This window comes from Salvelinus fontinalis, chromosome 6 (genome assembly GCF_029448725.1).
Source record: "Salvelinus fontinalis isolate EN_2023a chromosome 6, ASM2944872v1, whole genome shotgun sequence".
Taxonomy (NCBI): Eukaryota; Metazoa; Chordata; class Actinopteri; order Salmoniformes; family Salmonidae; genus Salvelinus; species Salvelinus fontinalis.
In genome coordinates this window covers 1,203,847-1,220,440 of record NC_074670.1, presented here as the reverse complement: position 1 = coordinate 1,220,440, position 16,594 = coordinate 1,203,847, and the positions used below count along the sequence as shown (strand labels likewise).

The following is a 16,594-nucleotide window of genomic DNA, read 5'->3' as shown; positions in this document are numbered from 1 at the left end:
TTTGTGAATTATTATCATAAAATCAAAGATGAACAACAGCATTCATTTCAACACCAGGTTTGAAACTTCTTACAAACGTAGCCCAAGAAATCATAAAGAAACATTGCAAAGGTTTTTAATACAAACTAATGCTATTATGAATTCTCACACACACTGCTGATCTGCAGTGATTGGACCAGAGCCAGTTGGGCTAGCAGGGCTAAAGCTGACAGTCTGACCGTCACAGGAGACAGTGTTGGCACCCTAAACGGCACCCTATCCCCTACACAGTGCACTACTTCTGACCAGAGCTCTAAGGGCACTAGATAGGAATACACCGAGTGGACAAAACATTAGGAACACCTGCTCTTTCCATGACAGACTGACCAAGTGAAAGATATGATCCCTTATTGATGTCATCTTCATAAATCCACTTCAGTCAGTGTAGATGAAGGGGAGGAGACGGGTTAAAGAAGGAGTTAAGATAATTGAGACATGGATTGTGTATGTCATTGAGGGGCGCCAGGTAGCCTAGTGGTTAGAGCGTTGGACTAGTAACCCGAAAGGTTGCAAGATCGAATCCCCGAGCTGACAAGGTAAACATCTGTCATTCTGCCCCTGAACAAGGCAGTTAACCCACTGTTCCTAGGCCGTCATTGTAAATAAGAATTTGTTCTTAACTGACTTGCCTTAAATAAAGGTAAAATAAGGCTGAATGGGTAAGACAAAAGCTTGAAGTGCTTTTGAACAGGGAGTGGTAGTAGATACCAGGCGCGTCAAGAACTTCAATGCTGCTGGGGTTTTCACGCTCAACAGTTTCCCGTGTGTATCAAGAATGGTCCACCACCCAAAGGACATCCAGGCAACTTGACACAACTGTGGGAAGCATTGAAGTCAACATGGAATGCTTTCGACACCTTGTAGAGTCCCATGCCCCAACCAATTGAGGCTGTTAGGAAGGTGTTCCTAATGTTTTGCACACTTGTGTTCCGGTTGTCATTTGGGACGCAGCGTGTATGTAGGATAGAACCGGTTGCGTGTCCCAGTTAAGTTCAAGACATCCATGTGATGGCTGTGGTAGCTTAACAGCTGAGCATATTTACTGTACATTAAAGGACAACTACGCCACTTTTAACGCGTGGCTTGTTATTGTCAAGTATTTGGTGATGACCTACAGTTTTTAGTGTAATTTTATGATTTCATGTCTGTCGACTGTTTAGTGGTGAGCAATACCGGAAATTGTTTCTCTGTGACGTTTTGGAGTCGGATCCCTGAGATGACTAATACAGGAAATGATTTACAGCGACCTATATGACCCGTCTGTAGTTTTCTGATCAATCAAATGTTATTGTTCACATACACATGTTAATCATATTGGACCTCCCTACCATATGTTGCTCTGCTTGTCTTTGTCTAATAACAACCCAAAGGGGTTCTACCAGGAACCAAAAGGTTCTCCTATGGGGACATTGAAGAACCTTTTAGGAACCCCTTTTTCTAAGAGTGTAGGTTTTTGAGCATCTATTTAAAATATTTCCAGGTGTTATGAGAGAAAGACAAGCAGAGCAACATATGGCAGGGAGGTCCAAAATGATTAACCGTGTGTCTTGATCTTTCAAAACTGACAAGAACAAGGAGTGGTGCAGTTTGGCTAACAAACGCTAAAACATCCATGTGTATCAAACCTTACAGTAGTGGATGTATACTAACAGCATAATACCTGCTTCTAAAGCTGCAGAGTGGTCCTGTTTACTGACTGGCCAGACCTGCCTAGGTGGTTTAGATCAGATGTGGATTCACGCTGCCTTCTGGAAGGAACACTATTACTTACCTTGGTCAAAAGTAGTGCACTATATAGGGAATAGGGCTCTGGTCTAAAGTAGTGCACTATATAGGGAATAGGGCTCTGGTCTAAAGTAGTGCACTATATAGGGCTCTGGTCTAAAGTAGTGCACTATATAGGGAATAGGGTGCTATTTGGGATGTGTGTGGGTCAGATGTCGGCGTGTTGATCTTCCACACGTCAAGCTTCCAGACTAACGTGAGGTTAATGGGTGGGTTAGTTGACTCCGTGATAAGGCGGTGAAACTTCAAACAGTCACACGTCATTTGCATTCTATGGAAAGAGGAATTAAGTTGTAAAGAAAGAATCGGTGCCCCGCCTTGGCGAAAACACGCTATACTGTAGCCACACCATGATGACGTGGTCTGCCTTCGTCTCAATACAAGCAGTAACATGTACATTATAGTTTTCACTGCGTTGGTCATACTGTATATTCCCATCAGAGATCCACCTGTTTCCACACGGGTCTGATGTTTACCTAGTGTGTGTGTGTGTGTGTGTGTGTGTGTGTGCCAAACATGGCACGTGTATTCTCTGTCTGTTGGGATTCCACCCTTGTCGTTTTGGGATATTTATCTTGTACCAGGATCACTCAGTAGGAGGCTGCTGTGGTTAACTGACATCTTGTACCAGGATCACTCAGTAAGAGACTGCTGTGGTTAACTGACATCTTGTACCAGGATCACTCAGTAGGAGACTGCTGTGGTTAACTGACATCTTGTACCATGATCACTCAGTAGGAGACTGCTGTGGTTAACTGACATCTTGTACCAGGATCACTCAGTAGGAGGCTGCTGTGGTTAACTGACATCTATATTGTACCATGATCACTCAGTAGGAGACTGCTGTGGTTAACTGACATCTTGTACCAGGATCACTCAGTAGGAGGCTGCTGTGGTTAACTGACATCTTGTACCAGGATCACTCAGTAGGAGGCTGCTGTGGTTAACTGACATCTTGTACCAGGATCACTCAGTAGGAGGCTGCTGTGGTTAACTGACATCTTGTACCAGGATCACTCAGTAGGAGGGTGCTGTGGTTAACTGACATCTTGTACCAGGATCACTCAGTAGGAGGCTGCTGTGGTTAACGGACATCTTGTACCAGGATCACTCAGTAGGAGGGTGCTGTGGTTAACGGACATCTTGTACCAGGATCACTCAGTAGGAGGCTGCTGTGGTTAACGGACATCCATATTGTACCAGGATCACTCAGTAGGAGGCTGCTGTGTTTAACTGACATCCATCTTGTACCAGGATCACTCAGTAGGAGGCTGCTGTGGTTAACGGACATCTTCTACAAGGATCACTCAGTAGGAGACTGCTGTGGTTAACTGACATCCATATTGTACCAGGATCACTCAGTAGGAGGGTGCTGTGGTTAACTGACATCTTGTACCAGGATCACTCAGTAGGAGGGTGCTGTGGTTAACGGACATCTTGTACCAGGATCACTCAGTAGGAGGCTGCTGTGGTTAACGGACATCCATATTGTACCAGGATCACTCAGTAGGAGGCTGCTGTGTTTAACTGACATCCATCTTGTACCAGGATCACTCAGTAGGAGGCTGCTGTGGTTAACGGACATCTTCTACAAGGATCACTCAGTAGGAGACTGCTGTGGTTAACTGACATCCATATTGTACCAGGATCACTCAGTAGGAGGGTGCTGTGGTTAACTGACATCTTGTACCAGGATCACTCAGTAGGAGGGTGCTGTGGTTAACTGACATCTTGTACCAGGATCACTCAGTAAGAGACTGCTGTGGTTAACTGACATCTTGTACCAGGATCACTCAGTAGGAGACTGCTGTGGTTAACTGACATCTATATTGTACCAGGATCACTCAGTAGGAGACTGCTGTGGTTAACTGACATCTATATTGTACCATGATCACTCAGTAGGAGGGTGCTGTGGTTAACTGACATCTTGTACCAGGATCACTCAGTAGGAGACTGCTGTGGTTAACTGACATCCATCTTGTACCAGGATCACTCAGTAGGAGGCTGCTGTGGTTAACTGACATCTTGTACCAGGATCACTCAGTAGGAGACTGCTTTGGTTAACTGACATCTATATTGTACCAGGATCACTCAGTAGGAGGGTGCTGTGGTTAACTGACATCTTGTACCAGGATCACTCAGTAGGAGACTGCTGTGGTTAACTGACATCTATATTGTACCATGATCACTCAGTAGGAGGGTGCTGTGGTTAACTGACATCTTGTACCAGGATCACTCAGTAGGAGGCTGCTGTGGTTAACTGACATCTATATTATACCAGGATCACTCAGTAGGAGGCTGCTGTGGTTAACTGACATCTTGTACCAGGATCACTCAGTAGGAGACTGCTGTGGTTAACTGACATCTTGTACCAGGATCACTCAGTGGGAGGCTGCTGTGGTTAACTGACATCTTATACCAGGATCACTCAGTAGGAGACTGCTGTGGTTAACTGACATCTTGTACCAGGATCACTCAGTAGGAGGGGGCTGTGGTTAACTGACATCTTGTACCAGGATCACTCAGTAGGAGGCTGCTGTGGTTAACTGACATCTTGTACCAGGATCACTCAGTAGGAGACTGCTGTGGTTAACTGACATCCATATTGTACCAGGATCACTCAGTAGGAGACTGCTGTGGTTAACTGACATCTTGTACCAGGATCACTCAGTAGGAGACTGCTGTGGTTAACTGACATCTTGTACCAGGATCACTCAGTAGGAGGGGGCTGTGGTTAACTGACATCTTGTACCAGGATCACTCAGTAGGAGGCTGCTGTGGTTAACGGACATCTTGTACCAGGATCACTCAGTAGGAGACTGCTGTGGTTAACTAACATCTATATTGTACCATGATCACTCAGTAGGAGACTGCTGTGGTTAACTGACATCTTGTACCAGGATCACTCAGTAGGAGGCTGCTGTGGTTAACTGACATCTTGTACCAGGATCACTCAGTAGGAGGCTGCTGTGGTTAACTGACATCTTGTACCAGGATCACTCAGTAGGAGGGTGCTGTGGTTAACTGACATCTTGTACCAGGATCACTCAGTAGGAGACTGCTGTGGTTAACTGACATCTTGTACCAGGATCACTCAGTAGGAGACTGCTGTGGTTAACTGACATCTTGTACCAGGATCACTCAGTAGGAGACTGCTGTGGTTAACTGACATCTATATTGTACCATGATCACTCAGTAGGAGGGTGCTGTGGTTAACTGACATCTTGTACCAGGATCACTCAGTAGGAGACTGCTGTGGTTAACTGACATCTATATTGTACCAGGATCACTCAGTAGGAGGCTGCTGTGGTTAACTGACATCTTGTACCAGGATCACTCAGTAGGAGGGGTCTGTGGTTAACTGAACTGGTTGACCTGAAGTCCTAGTGCTCTTCCTGGTAGTTCAGCTTTATAAATAGTACAGGGGTGGCCAAGCTGCCCTCCTCCTGGGGACATGGGAACTACCCATCAGCAAGGTTTTGAGTCCAGCCCTACGCTAACACACCTGGTTTTACTTAATCATTCATTAGCTAAATCAGGTGTGTGATTGGTCGGATGAGCAAAAGCCTGCACAGATAACTATTTAGAGGTTGATGGGGAAAAGTCTGTTATTGTGTTGAAACAGGATGGAAAAGGACAACGTACATCTGATTTACACATCGTATAAAGTAGTCTGTATAAAACACCTGATTTACACATCCTATAAAGTAGTCTGTATAAAACACCTGATTTACACATCGTATAAAGTAGTCTGTATAAAACACCTGATTTACACATCGTATAAAGTAGTCTGTATAAAACACCTGATTTACACATCGTATACAGTAGTCTGTATAAAACACCTGATTTACACATCCTATAAAGTAGTCTGTATAAAACACCTGATTTACACATCGTATACAGTAGTCTGTATAAAACACCTGATTTACACATCCTATAAAGTAGTCTGTATCTAAATCTGTCCTTCTCAACAGGCTCATGATGAACACAGAGACGTCCATCCTAGCGACTCGGGAAGAAGAGGGTGAGACGTTTGAACGGACGCTGGTGGCCTCCGAGCTTGTTGATTGGCTGCTGGCGGAGGGAGAGATGGCGACCCGAGAGGAGGCGGAGCATCTTGGACGGAGGCTTCTAGAACACGGGATCATGCAGCACGGTGAGTGGAAGGAGCGTTTTCATCAGTCTGATTTAGTTGTGTTGAGACATCCGAACTAACATAAGGTCACGGTCAGTATCCCAACTAACATAAGGTCACGGTCAGTACCCCAACTAACGTAAGGTCACGGTCAGTACCCCAACTAACGTAAGGTCACGGTCAGTATCCCAACTAACATAAGGTCACGGTCAGTACCCCAACTAACGTAAGGTCACGGTCAGTATCCCAACTAACGTAAGGTCACGGTCAGTATCCCAACTAACGTAAGGTCACGGTCAGTATCCCAACTAACGTAAGGTCACGGTCAGTATCCCAACTAACGTAAGGTCACGGTCAGTATCCCCGACTAACGTAAGGTCACGGTCAGTATCCCAACTAACGTAAGGTCACGGTCAGTATCCCAACTAACATAAGGTCACGGTCAGTATCCCAACTAACTTAAGGTCACGGTCAGTACCCCAACTAACTTAAGGTCACGGTCAGTACCCCAACTAACGTAAGGTCACGGTCAGTATCCCAACTAACGTAAGGTCACGGTCAGTATCCCAACTAACGTAAGGTCACGGTCAGTATCCCAACTAACGTAAGGTCACGGTCAGTATCCCAACTAACGTAAGGTCACGGTCAGTATCCCAACTAACGTAAGGTCACGGTCAGTATCCCAACTAACGTAAGGTCACGGTCAGTATCCCAACTAACGTAAGGTCACGGTCAGTATCCCCGACTAACGTAAGGTCACGGTCAGTATCCCAACTAACGTAAGGTCACGGTCAGTATCCCAACTAACATAAGGTCACGGTCAGTATCCCAACTAACTTAAGGTCACGGTCAGTATCCCAACTAACGTAAGGTCACGGTCAGTATCCCCGACTAACGTAAGGTCACGGTCAGTATCCCAACTAACGTAAGGTCACGGTCAGTATCCCAACTAACATAAGGTCACGGTCAGTACCCCGACTAACGTAAGGTCACGGTCAGTATCCCCAACTAACGTAAGGTCACGGTCAGTACCCCGACTAACGTAAGGTCACGGTCAGTACCCCCGACTAACATAAGGTCACGGTCAGTACCCCGACTAACGTAAGGTCACGGTCAGTACCCCGACTAACGTAAGGTCACGGTCAGTATCCCACCTAACGTAAGGTCACGGTCAGTACCCCGACTAACGTAAGGTCACGGTCAGTACCCCGACTAACATAAGGTCACGGTCAGTATCCCGACTAACGTAAGGTCACGGTCAGTACCCCGACTAACGTAAGGTCACGGTCAGTACCCCGACTAACGTAAGGTCACGGTCAGTACCCCGACTAACGTAAGGTCACGGTCAGTACCCCGACTAACGTAAGGTCACGGTCAGTACCCCGACTAACGTAAGGTCACGGTCAGTATCCCACCTAACGTAAGGTCACGGTCAGTACCCCGACTAACGTAAGGTCACGGTCAGTATCCCACCTAACGTAAGGTCACGGTCAGTATCCCACCTGACGTAAGGTCACGATCAGTATCCCACCTGACGTAAGGTCACGGTCAGTACCCCGACTGACGTAAGGTCACGGTCAGTACCCCGACTGACGTAAGGTCACGGTCAGTACCCCGACTGACGTAAGGTCACGGTCAGTACCCCGACTGACGTAAGGTCACGGTCAGTACCCCGACTGACGTAAGGTCACGGTCAGTACCCCGACTAACGTAAGGTCACGGTCAGTACCCCGACTAACGTAAGGTCACGGTCAGTACCCCGACTAACGTAAGGTCCCGGTCAGTACCCCGACTAACGTAAGGTCCCGGTCAGTACCCCGACTAACGTAAGGTCCCGGTCAGTACCCCGACTAACGTAAGGTCCCGGTCAGTACCCCGACTAACGTAAGGTCCCGGTCAGTACCCCGACTAACGTAAGGTCCCGGTCAGTACCCCGACTAACGTAAGGTCACGGTCAGTACCCCGACTAACGTAAGGTCACGGTCAGTACCCCACCTGTCACACTGATGAAATGACATGACTCTCTGAGTCCTGAGTCAGTTTAGTCCTGCAGTTTGGGAACCACTTCCCTCAGCGAATGTAATTATAGACCATTTTTACTGAAGCAGTTATGAAAGATATATCTTTGGCTCATGCTGTTCTCCTACTAGTCTACTATTTATCCCTACCTGGTATTTACTGAGGATTTACATGGTAATATGGTAATAATACGGTCAAATGGTAATTACACAATAATTACCTATCGTGGTAATAACACTTTGCTCTGTTGTCAGTTGCTTCTTTAATTCTATGGCGCTGTAATTTCTAAGTTGACTTTGTTAGGTGAAAGAGGAGACTTGGGAGTGTTGATGTTAACACATGGTGGGCAGTCACATTGGGTCCTTCCCTTCCAAAGGGAATGCTGTACGGATCCTATTTCAGTCAGGGAACACGGTGTCTTCTCTGCTCAGACAGGGACCACTCTGTGATCAACGGTATACTGGTATCATCATCACCCACTTGGATTGGATCTGTCCTGTTTTTACACCCATACACACACACACACACACACACACACACAGTTTAGCAGAGACTTTTACTTGGCTCCTAGTATTTCACATTCACAGAAGATTGAGTTAACGTTGGATATGTTTTTATCACACAACCAGTTTCATAAAAAAAAAACACGTCACATTTATCTGTGAGAAACGCGTGCTTCCTGCCCCATGATTCTCAAATGACAGGCACAGGGCTCTGGTCAAAACCAGTATAGGGAATAAGGTGCTATTTTATCATGTGCCCTAGTCTGGCTCACATGACTGACTGAAAGGACTTGTGTTGTCACGGTGACATGACTGAGTGTCTGGTCACAGTAGATCGTTATGGGATGTTAGTCTCTCTCTCTTTCGTCAGAGGTCAGCTGTGGTCTGTTGGCCAAGGTCAGGAGTGGGGAGGAACACAGTGAAAGGTTTCTCTTATCAGGCCTGGTGGAATTCCTCTCTGTATAGTAACAGGACAGTCATTGGAATTAGTCTAGTAGAACACTGAAGAGGTGAATCACATCTCCAATAGGCCCTTTGCTCCACTAGGAGCTAAAAGCAGGAAGTCACACCAGTTACTCATGTACAGGGCATGGCCACCTGCATGGCTACAGAGGGAATGTCCTGAGTCTCCTGACAGGAATGTTCCTGTACTACTGCAGCCAAGGAAAGGTTTTGCAGCTGAGAGGTGGTTCCACTACGGGGGCTGAACCCCTGATCAGAGACGGATGGACGTCATGCCTCTGGTCTCTGGCCAGGGTGTTCCCGACAGAGAGCAGCTGCTCACCTCTGGACAACGGTGTGTGTGAATCGACCTAGATACACACACACAACACACACACACACACACACACACACACACACACACACACACACACACACACACACACACACACAATCATCGACCCAGATATACACACACACCAATCACACACACACACACACAATCATCGACCCAGATATACACACACACAGCACACACAATCATCGACCCAAATATACACACACACCAATCACACACACAGCACACACAATCATCGACCCAGATATACACACACACCAATCACACACACAGCACACACAATCATCGACCCAGATACACACACCCACGCACACCGGTGGCATGTATTGCACACATGCGCGGCATACCAATGTCACGTGCACACCCACTAGAAGCTCTCTGTCCTGCTCTCTCTGTCCTGCTCTCTCTGTCCTGCTCTCTCTGTCCTGCTCTCTCTGTCCTGCTCTCTCTGTCCTGCTCTCTCTGTCCTGCTCTCTCTGTCCTGCTCTCTCTGTCCTGCTCTCTCTGTCCTGCTCTCTCTGTCCTGCTCTCTCTGTCCTGCTCTCTCTGTCCTGCTCTCTCTGTCCTGCTCTCTCTGTCCTGCTCTCTCTGTCCTGCTCTCTCTGTCCTGCTCTCTCTGTCCTGCGCTCTCTCTGTCCTGCTCTCTCTGTCCTGCTCTCTGTCCTGCTCTCTGTCCTGCGCTCTCTCTGTCCTGCTCTCTCTGTCCTGCTCTCTCTGTCCTGCTCTCTCTGTCCTGCGCTCTCTCTGTCCTGCTCTCTCTGTCCTGCTCTCTCTGTCCTGCTCTCTGTCCTGCTCTCTGTCCTGCTCTCTCTGTCCTGCTCTCTCTGTCCTGCTCTCTCTGTCCTGCTCTCTCTGTCCTGCTCTCTCTGTCCTGCTCTCTCTGTCCTGCTCTCTCTGTCCTGCTCTCTCTGTCCTGCTCTCTCTGTCCTGCTCTCTCTGTCCTGCTCTCTGTCCTGCTCTCTGTCCTGCTCTCTGTCCTGCTCTCTGTCCTGCTCTCTCTGTCCTGCTCTCTGTCCTGCTCTCTGTCCTGCTCTCTCTGTCCTGCTCTCTGTCCTGCTCTCTGTCCTGCTCTCTGTCCTGCTCTCTGTCCTGCTCTCTCTGTCCTGCTCTCTCTGTCCTGCTCTCTCTGTCCTGCTCTCTCTGTCCTGCTCTCTCTGTCCTGCTCTCTCTGTCCTGCTCTCTCTGTCCTGCTCTCTCTGTCCTGCTCTCTCTGTCCTGCTCTCTCTGTCCTGCTCTCTCTGTCCTGCTCTCTCTGTCCTGCTCTCTCTGTCCTGCTCTCTCTGTCCTGCGCTCTCTCTGTCCTGCGCTCTCTCTGTCCTGCGCTCTCTCTGTCCTGCGCTCTCTCTGTCCTGCGCTCTCTCTGTCCTGCTCTCTCTGTCCTGCTCTCTCTGTCCTGCTCTCTCTCTGTCCTGCGCTCTCTCTGTCCTGCGCTCTCTCTGTCCTGCGCTCTCTCTGTCCTGCGCTCTCTCTGTCCTGCGCTCTCTCTGTCCTGCGCTCTCTCTGTCCTGCGCTCTCTCTGTCCTGCGCTCTCTCTGTCCTGCGCTCTCTCTGTCCTGCGCTCTCTCTCTGTCCTGCGCTCTCTCTGTCCTGCTCTCTCTCTGTCCTGCGCTCTCTCTGTCCTGCGCTCTCTCTGTCCTGCGCTCTCTCTGTCCTGCGCTCTCTCTGTCCTGCGCTCTCTCTGTCCTGCGCTCTCTCTGTCCTCTACACAGGCTGCTGCTGCTGGGCTTCCTCTGTGTGACAGAGACTAAAATACAGCAGGGAGTAGAGCTGTTACTGAGCCAGTCAACCTCCTCTTTCTGCAGGATCACCTGTCTCTATTACTGAACCAGTCAACCTCCTCTTTCTGCAGGATCACCTGTCTCTATTACTGAACCAGTCAACCTCCTCTTTCTGCAGGATCACCTGTCTCTATTACTGAACCAGTCAATCTCCTCTTTCTACAGGATCACCTGTCTCTATTACTGAACCAGTCAACCTCCTCTTTCTACAGGATCACCTGTCTCTATTACTGAACCAGTCAATCTCCTCTTTCTACAGGATCACCTGTCTCTATTACTGAACCAGTCAACCTCCTCTTTCTACAGGATCACCTGTCTCTATTACTGAACCAGTCAATCTCCTGTTTCTACAGGATCACCTGTCTCTATTACTGAACCATTCAACCTCCTCTTTCTACAGGATCACCTGTCTCTATTACTGAACCAGTCAACCTCCTCTTTCTACAGGATCACCTGTCTCTCTGTCTCTATTACTGAACCAGTCAACCTCCTCTTTCTACAGGATCACCTGTCTCTATTACTGAACCAGTCAACCTCCTCTTTCTACAGGATCACCTGTCTCTATTACTGAACCAGTCAACCCTCTCTTTCTACAGGATCACCTGTCTCTATTACTGAACCAGTCAACCTCCTCTTTCTGCAGGATCACCTGTCTCTATTACTGAGCCAGTCAACCTCTTTCTACAGGATCACCTGTCTCTATTACTGAACCAGTCAACCTCCTCTTTCTACAGGATCACCTGTCTCTATTACTGAACCAGTCAACCTCCTCTTTCTATAGGATCACCTGTCTCTATTACTGAACCAGTCAACCTCTTTCTACAGGATCACCTGTCTCTATTACTGAACCAGTCAACCTCCTCTTTCTACAGGATCACCTGTCTCTATTACTGAACCAGTCAACCTCTTCTTTCTACAGGATCACCTGTCTCTATTACTGAACCAGTCAACCTCCTCTTTCTATAGGATCACCTGTCTCTATTACTGAACCAGTCAACCTCTTTCTACAGGATCACCTGTCTCTATTACTGAACCAGTCAACCTCCTCTTTCTACAGGATCACCTGTCTCTATTACTGAACCAGTCAACCTCCTCTTTCTACAGGATCACCTGTCTCTCTGTCTCTATTACTGAACCAGTCAACCTCCTCTTTCTACGGGATCACCTGTCTCTATTACTGAACCAGTCAACCTCCTCTTTCTACAGGATCACCTGTCTCTGTCTCTATTACTGAACCAGTCAACCTCCTCTTTCTACAGGATCACCTGTCTCTATTACTGAACCAGTCAACCTCCTCTTTCTACAGGATCACCTGTCTCTATTACTGAACCAGTCAACCTCTTCTTTCTACAGGATCACCTGTCTCTATTACTGAACCAGTCAACCTCTTCTTTCTACAGGATCACCTGTCTCTATTACTGAACCAGTCAACCTCCTCTTTCTACAGGATCACCTGTCTCTATTACTGAACCAGTCAACCTCTTCTTTCTACAGGATCACCTGTCTCTGTCTCTATTACTGAACCAGTCAACCTCCTCTTTCTACAGGATCACCTGTCTCTATTACTGAACCAGTCAACCTCCTCTTTCTACAGGATCACCTGTCTCTATTACTGAACCAGTCAACCTCCTCTTTCTGCAGGATCACCTGTCTCTATTACTGAGCCAGTCAACCTCCTCTTTCTGCAGGATCACCTGTCTCTATTACTGAGCCAGTCAACCTCTTTCTACAGGATCACCTGTCTCTGTCTCTATTACTGAACCAGTCAACCTCCTCTTTCTACAGGATCACCTGTCTCTATTACTGAACCAGTCAACCTCCTCTTTCTGCAGGATCACCTGTCTCTCTTACTGAGCCAGTCAACCTCTTTCTACAGGATCACCTGTCTCTATTACTGAACCAGTCAATCTCCTCTTTCTACAGGATCACCTGTCTCTATTACTGAGCCAGTCAACCTCCTCTTTCTGCAGGATCACCTGTCTCTATTACTGAACCAGTCAACCTCCTCTTTCTACGGGATCACCTGTCTCTATTACTGAGCCAGTCAACCTCCTCTTTCTACAGGATCACCTGTCTCTTACTGAACCAGTCAACCTCCTCTTTCATAGGATCACCTGTCTCTATTACTGAACCAGTCAACCTCCTCTTTCTACAGGATCACCTGTCTCTATTACTGAACCAGTCAATCTCCTCTTTCTACAGGATCACCTGTCTCTATTACTGAACCAGTCAACCTCCTCTTTCTATAGGATCACCTGTCTCTATTACTGAGCCAGTCAACCTCCTCTTTCTACAGGATCACCTGTCTCTATTACTGAACCAGTCAACCTCCTCTTTCTACAGGATCACCTGTCTCTATTACTGAACCAGTCAACCTCCTCTTTCTGCAGGATCACCTGTCTCTATTACTGAACCAGTCAACCTCCTCTTTCTGCAGGATCACCTGTCTCTCTGTCTCTATTACTAAACCAATCTACCTTTTTCTGCAGGATCACCTGTCTCTCGCTCTCTGTCTCTCGCTCTCTGTCTCTCGCTCTCTGTCTCTCGCTCTCTGTCTCTCGCTCTCTGTCTCTCGCTCTCTGTCTCTCGCTCTCTGTCTCTCGCTCTCTGTCTCTCGCTCTCTGTCTCTCGCTCTCTGTCTCTCGCTCTCTGTCTCTCGCTCTCTGTCTCTCGCTCTCTGTCTCTCGCTCTCTGTCTCTCGCTCTCTGTCTCTCGCTCTCTGTCTCTCGCTCTCTGTCTCTCGCTCTCTGTCTCTCGCTCTCTGTCTCTCGCTCTCTGTCTCTCGCTCTCTGTCTCTCGCTCTCTGTCTCTCGCTCTCTGTCTCTCGCTCTCTGTCTCTCGCTCTCTGTCTCTCGCTCTCTGTCTCTCGCTCTCTGTCTCTCGCTCTCTGTCTCTCGCTCTCTGTCTCTCGCTCTCTGTCTCTCGCTCTCTGTCTCTCGCTCTCTGTCTCTCGCTCTCTGTCTCTCGCTCTCTGTCTCTCGCTCTCTGTCTCTCGCTCTCTGTCTCTCGCTCTCTGTCTCTCGCTCTCTGTCTCTCGCTCTCTGTCTCTCGCTCTCTGTCTCTCGCTCTCTGTCTCTCGCTCTCTGTCTCTCGTTCTCTGTCTCTCGCTCTCTGTCTCTCGCTCTCTGTCTCTCGCTCTCTGTCTCTCGCTCTCTGTGTCTCGCTCTCTGTGTCTCTCTGTCAATAAATGAATGCAGTGGTAGCTAGAAGGGCCATCTGTCGCACCGATTTAAAGCCTGCTGCCTCCCATCCTCTCCCCCCCCCCGCCCCTTCTCCTCTCTCCCCCCCCGCCCCCTCTGTCATCCCTCCATCCACTGCTCAACAGCACTGATCCAGTGTATTAAAGCAAGGTGAGGCTGCCCTGACCACCCACAGGGTCGTGCACTCATTACACAGACGGCAACTTTAACAGGAGCTAGAGGGTGGAGACATGGGTGATATGTGTACAGTATTACAGTCCTGCATCCTGCCCACACACTACTGCAGGAGGGAAGACCAGCATCAACCCTCTTCAGATATTCTATGACTTGTTAATAATGTCTTTGAGAGCTTGAGGGCTGTTAGGTTCAGACTTACTTGGTCAAACCACTTCCTCAACACTGCAGCATGTCACTCAAATAGATTTCTACATTTCTATTTCAATGGACCGTATGGTAAAAAGACAGGGCTTTTCTATGGCTAGTTGGAGAGTTTTCTCTAGTCAGTCTGAATGAGTTGTAGGTATGTTGGTGTAAAGACTGTAGCCTGTCGTGTAGTCAGAGGCTCAACAGAACTCTTCATCTGAGCATTCAGAATCTGTGTTCATCTGAGCATTCAGACTCTGTGTTCATCTGAGCATTCTGACTTTGTGTTCATCTGAGCATTCAGACTCTGTGTTCATCTGAGCATTCAGACTCTGTGTTCATCTGAGCATTCAGACTCTGTGTTCATCTGAGCATTCAGACTCTGTGTTCATCTGAGCATTCAGACTCTGTGTTCATCTGAGCATTCAGACTCTGTGTTCATCTGAGCATTCAGACTCTGTGTTCATCTGAGCATTCAGACTCTGTGTTCATCTGAGCATTCAGACTCTGTGTTCATCTGAGCATTCAGACTCTGTGTTCATCTGAGCATTCAGACTCTGTGTTCATCTGAGCATTCAGACTCTGTGTTCATCTGAGCATTCAGACTCTGTGTTCATCTGAGCATTCAGACTCTGTGTTCATCTGAGCATTCAGACTCTGTGTTCATCTGAGCATTCAGACTCTGTGTTCATCTGAGCATTCAGACTCTGTGTTCATCTGAGCATTCAGACTCTGTGTTCATCTGAGCATTCAGACTCTGTGTTCATCTGAGCATTCAGACTCTGTGTTCATCTGAGCATTCAGACTCTGTGTTCATCTGAGCATTCAGACTCTGTGTTCATCTGAGCATTCAGACTCTGTGTTCATCTGAGCATTCAGACTCTGTGTTCATCTGAGCATTCAGACTCTGTGTTCATCTGAGCATTCAGACTCTGTGTTCATCTGAGCATTCAGACTCTGTGTTCATCTGAGCATTCAGACTCTGTGTTCATCTGAGCATTCAGACTCTGTGTTCATCTGAGCATTCAGACTCTGTGTTCATCTGAGCATTCAGACTCTGTGTTCATCTGAGCATTCAGACTCTGTGTGAAAGTGAAGTCGGAGGGATGCATTTAACAATGCCCTCCTCTCTGCCCTCCTCTCTACTCTCCTCTCTGCTCTCCTCTCTACTCTCCTCTCTGCTCTCCTCTCTACTCTCCTCTCTGCTCTCCTCTCTACTCTCCTCTCTGCTCTCCTCTCTGCTCTCCTCTCTGCTCTCCTCTCTGCTCTCCTCTCTGCTCTCCTCTCTACTCTCCTCTCTGCTCTCCTCTCTGCTCTCCTCTCTGCTCTCCTCTCTACTCTCCTCTCTGCTCTCCTCTCTGCCCTCCTCTCTGCTCTCCTCTCTACTCTCCTCTCTACTCTCCTCTCTACTCTCCTCTCTGCCCTCCTCTCTGCCCTCCTCTCCTCTCTACTCTCCTCTCTACTCTCCTCTCTGCCCTCCTCTCTGCCCTCCTCTCCTCTCTACTCTCCTCTCTACTCTCCTCTCTGCTCTCCTCTCTGCTCTCCTCTCTACTCTCCTCTCTACTCTCCTCTCTGCTCTCCTCTCTGCTCTCCTCTCTGCTCTCCTCTCTGCTCTCCTCTCTGCTCTCCTCTCTGCTCTCCTCTCTGCTCTCCTCTCTGCTCTCCTCTCTACTCTCCTCTCTGCCCTCCTCTCTACTCTCCTCTCTGCTCTCCTCTCTGCCCTCCTCTCTGCCCTCCTCTCTGCCCTCCTCTCTACTCTCCTCTCTGCCCTCCTCTCTACTCTCCTCTCTACTCTCCTCTCTGCTCTCCTCTCTGCTCTCCTCTCTACTCTCCTCTCTGCTCTCCTCTCTACTCTCCTCTCTGCCCTCCTCTCTACTCTCCTCTCTGCTCTCCTCTCTGCCCTCCTCTCTACTCTCCTCTCTGCTCTCCTCTCTGCTCTCCTCTCTGCTCTCCTCTCTGCTCTCCTCTCTGCT

General features: G+C 48.3%; 1 protein-coding gene across 5 annotated transcripts in view; it reads left to right on the top strand.

Annotated features, from left to right (window-relative positions):
• The window catches only part of LOC129856844 (DEP domain-containing mTOR-interacting protein-like), a 102,137-nt gene that overhangs the window by 17,356 nt on the left and 68,187 nt on the right, over positions 1 to 16,594 (top strand). For all 5 annotated transcript variants that reach the window (XM_055924564.1, XM_055924563.1, XM_055924562.1 and 2 more), the window contains one exon: positions 5,799 to 5,980. In XM_055924564.1, coding sequence (XP_055780539.1) covers positions 5,799 to 5,980 — 182 coding nt within the window. The remainder of the gene's footprint in view (positions 1 to 5,798; positions 5,981 to 16,594) is intronic.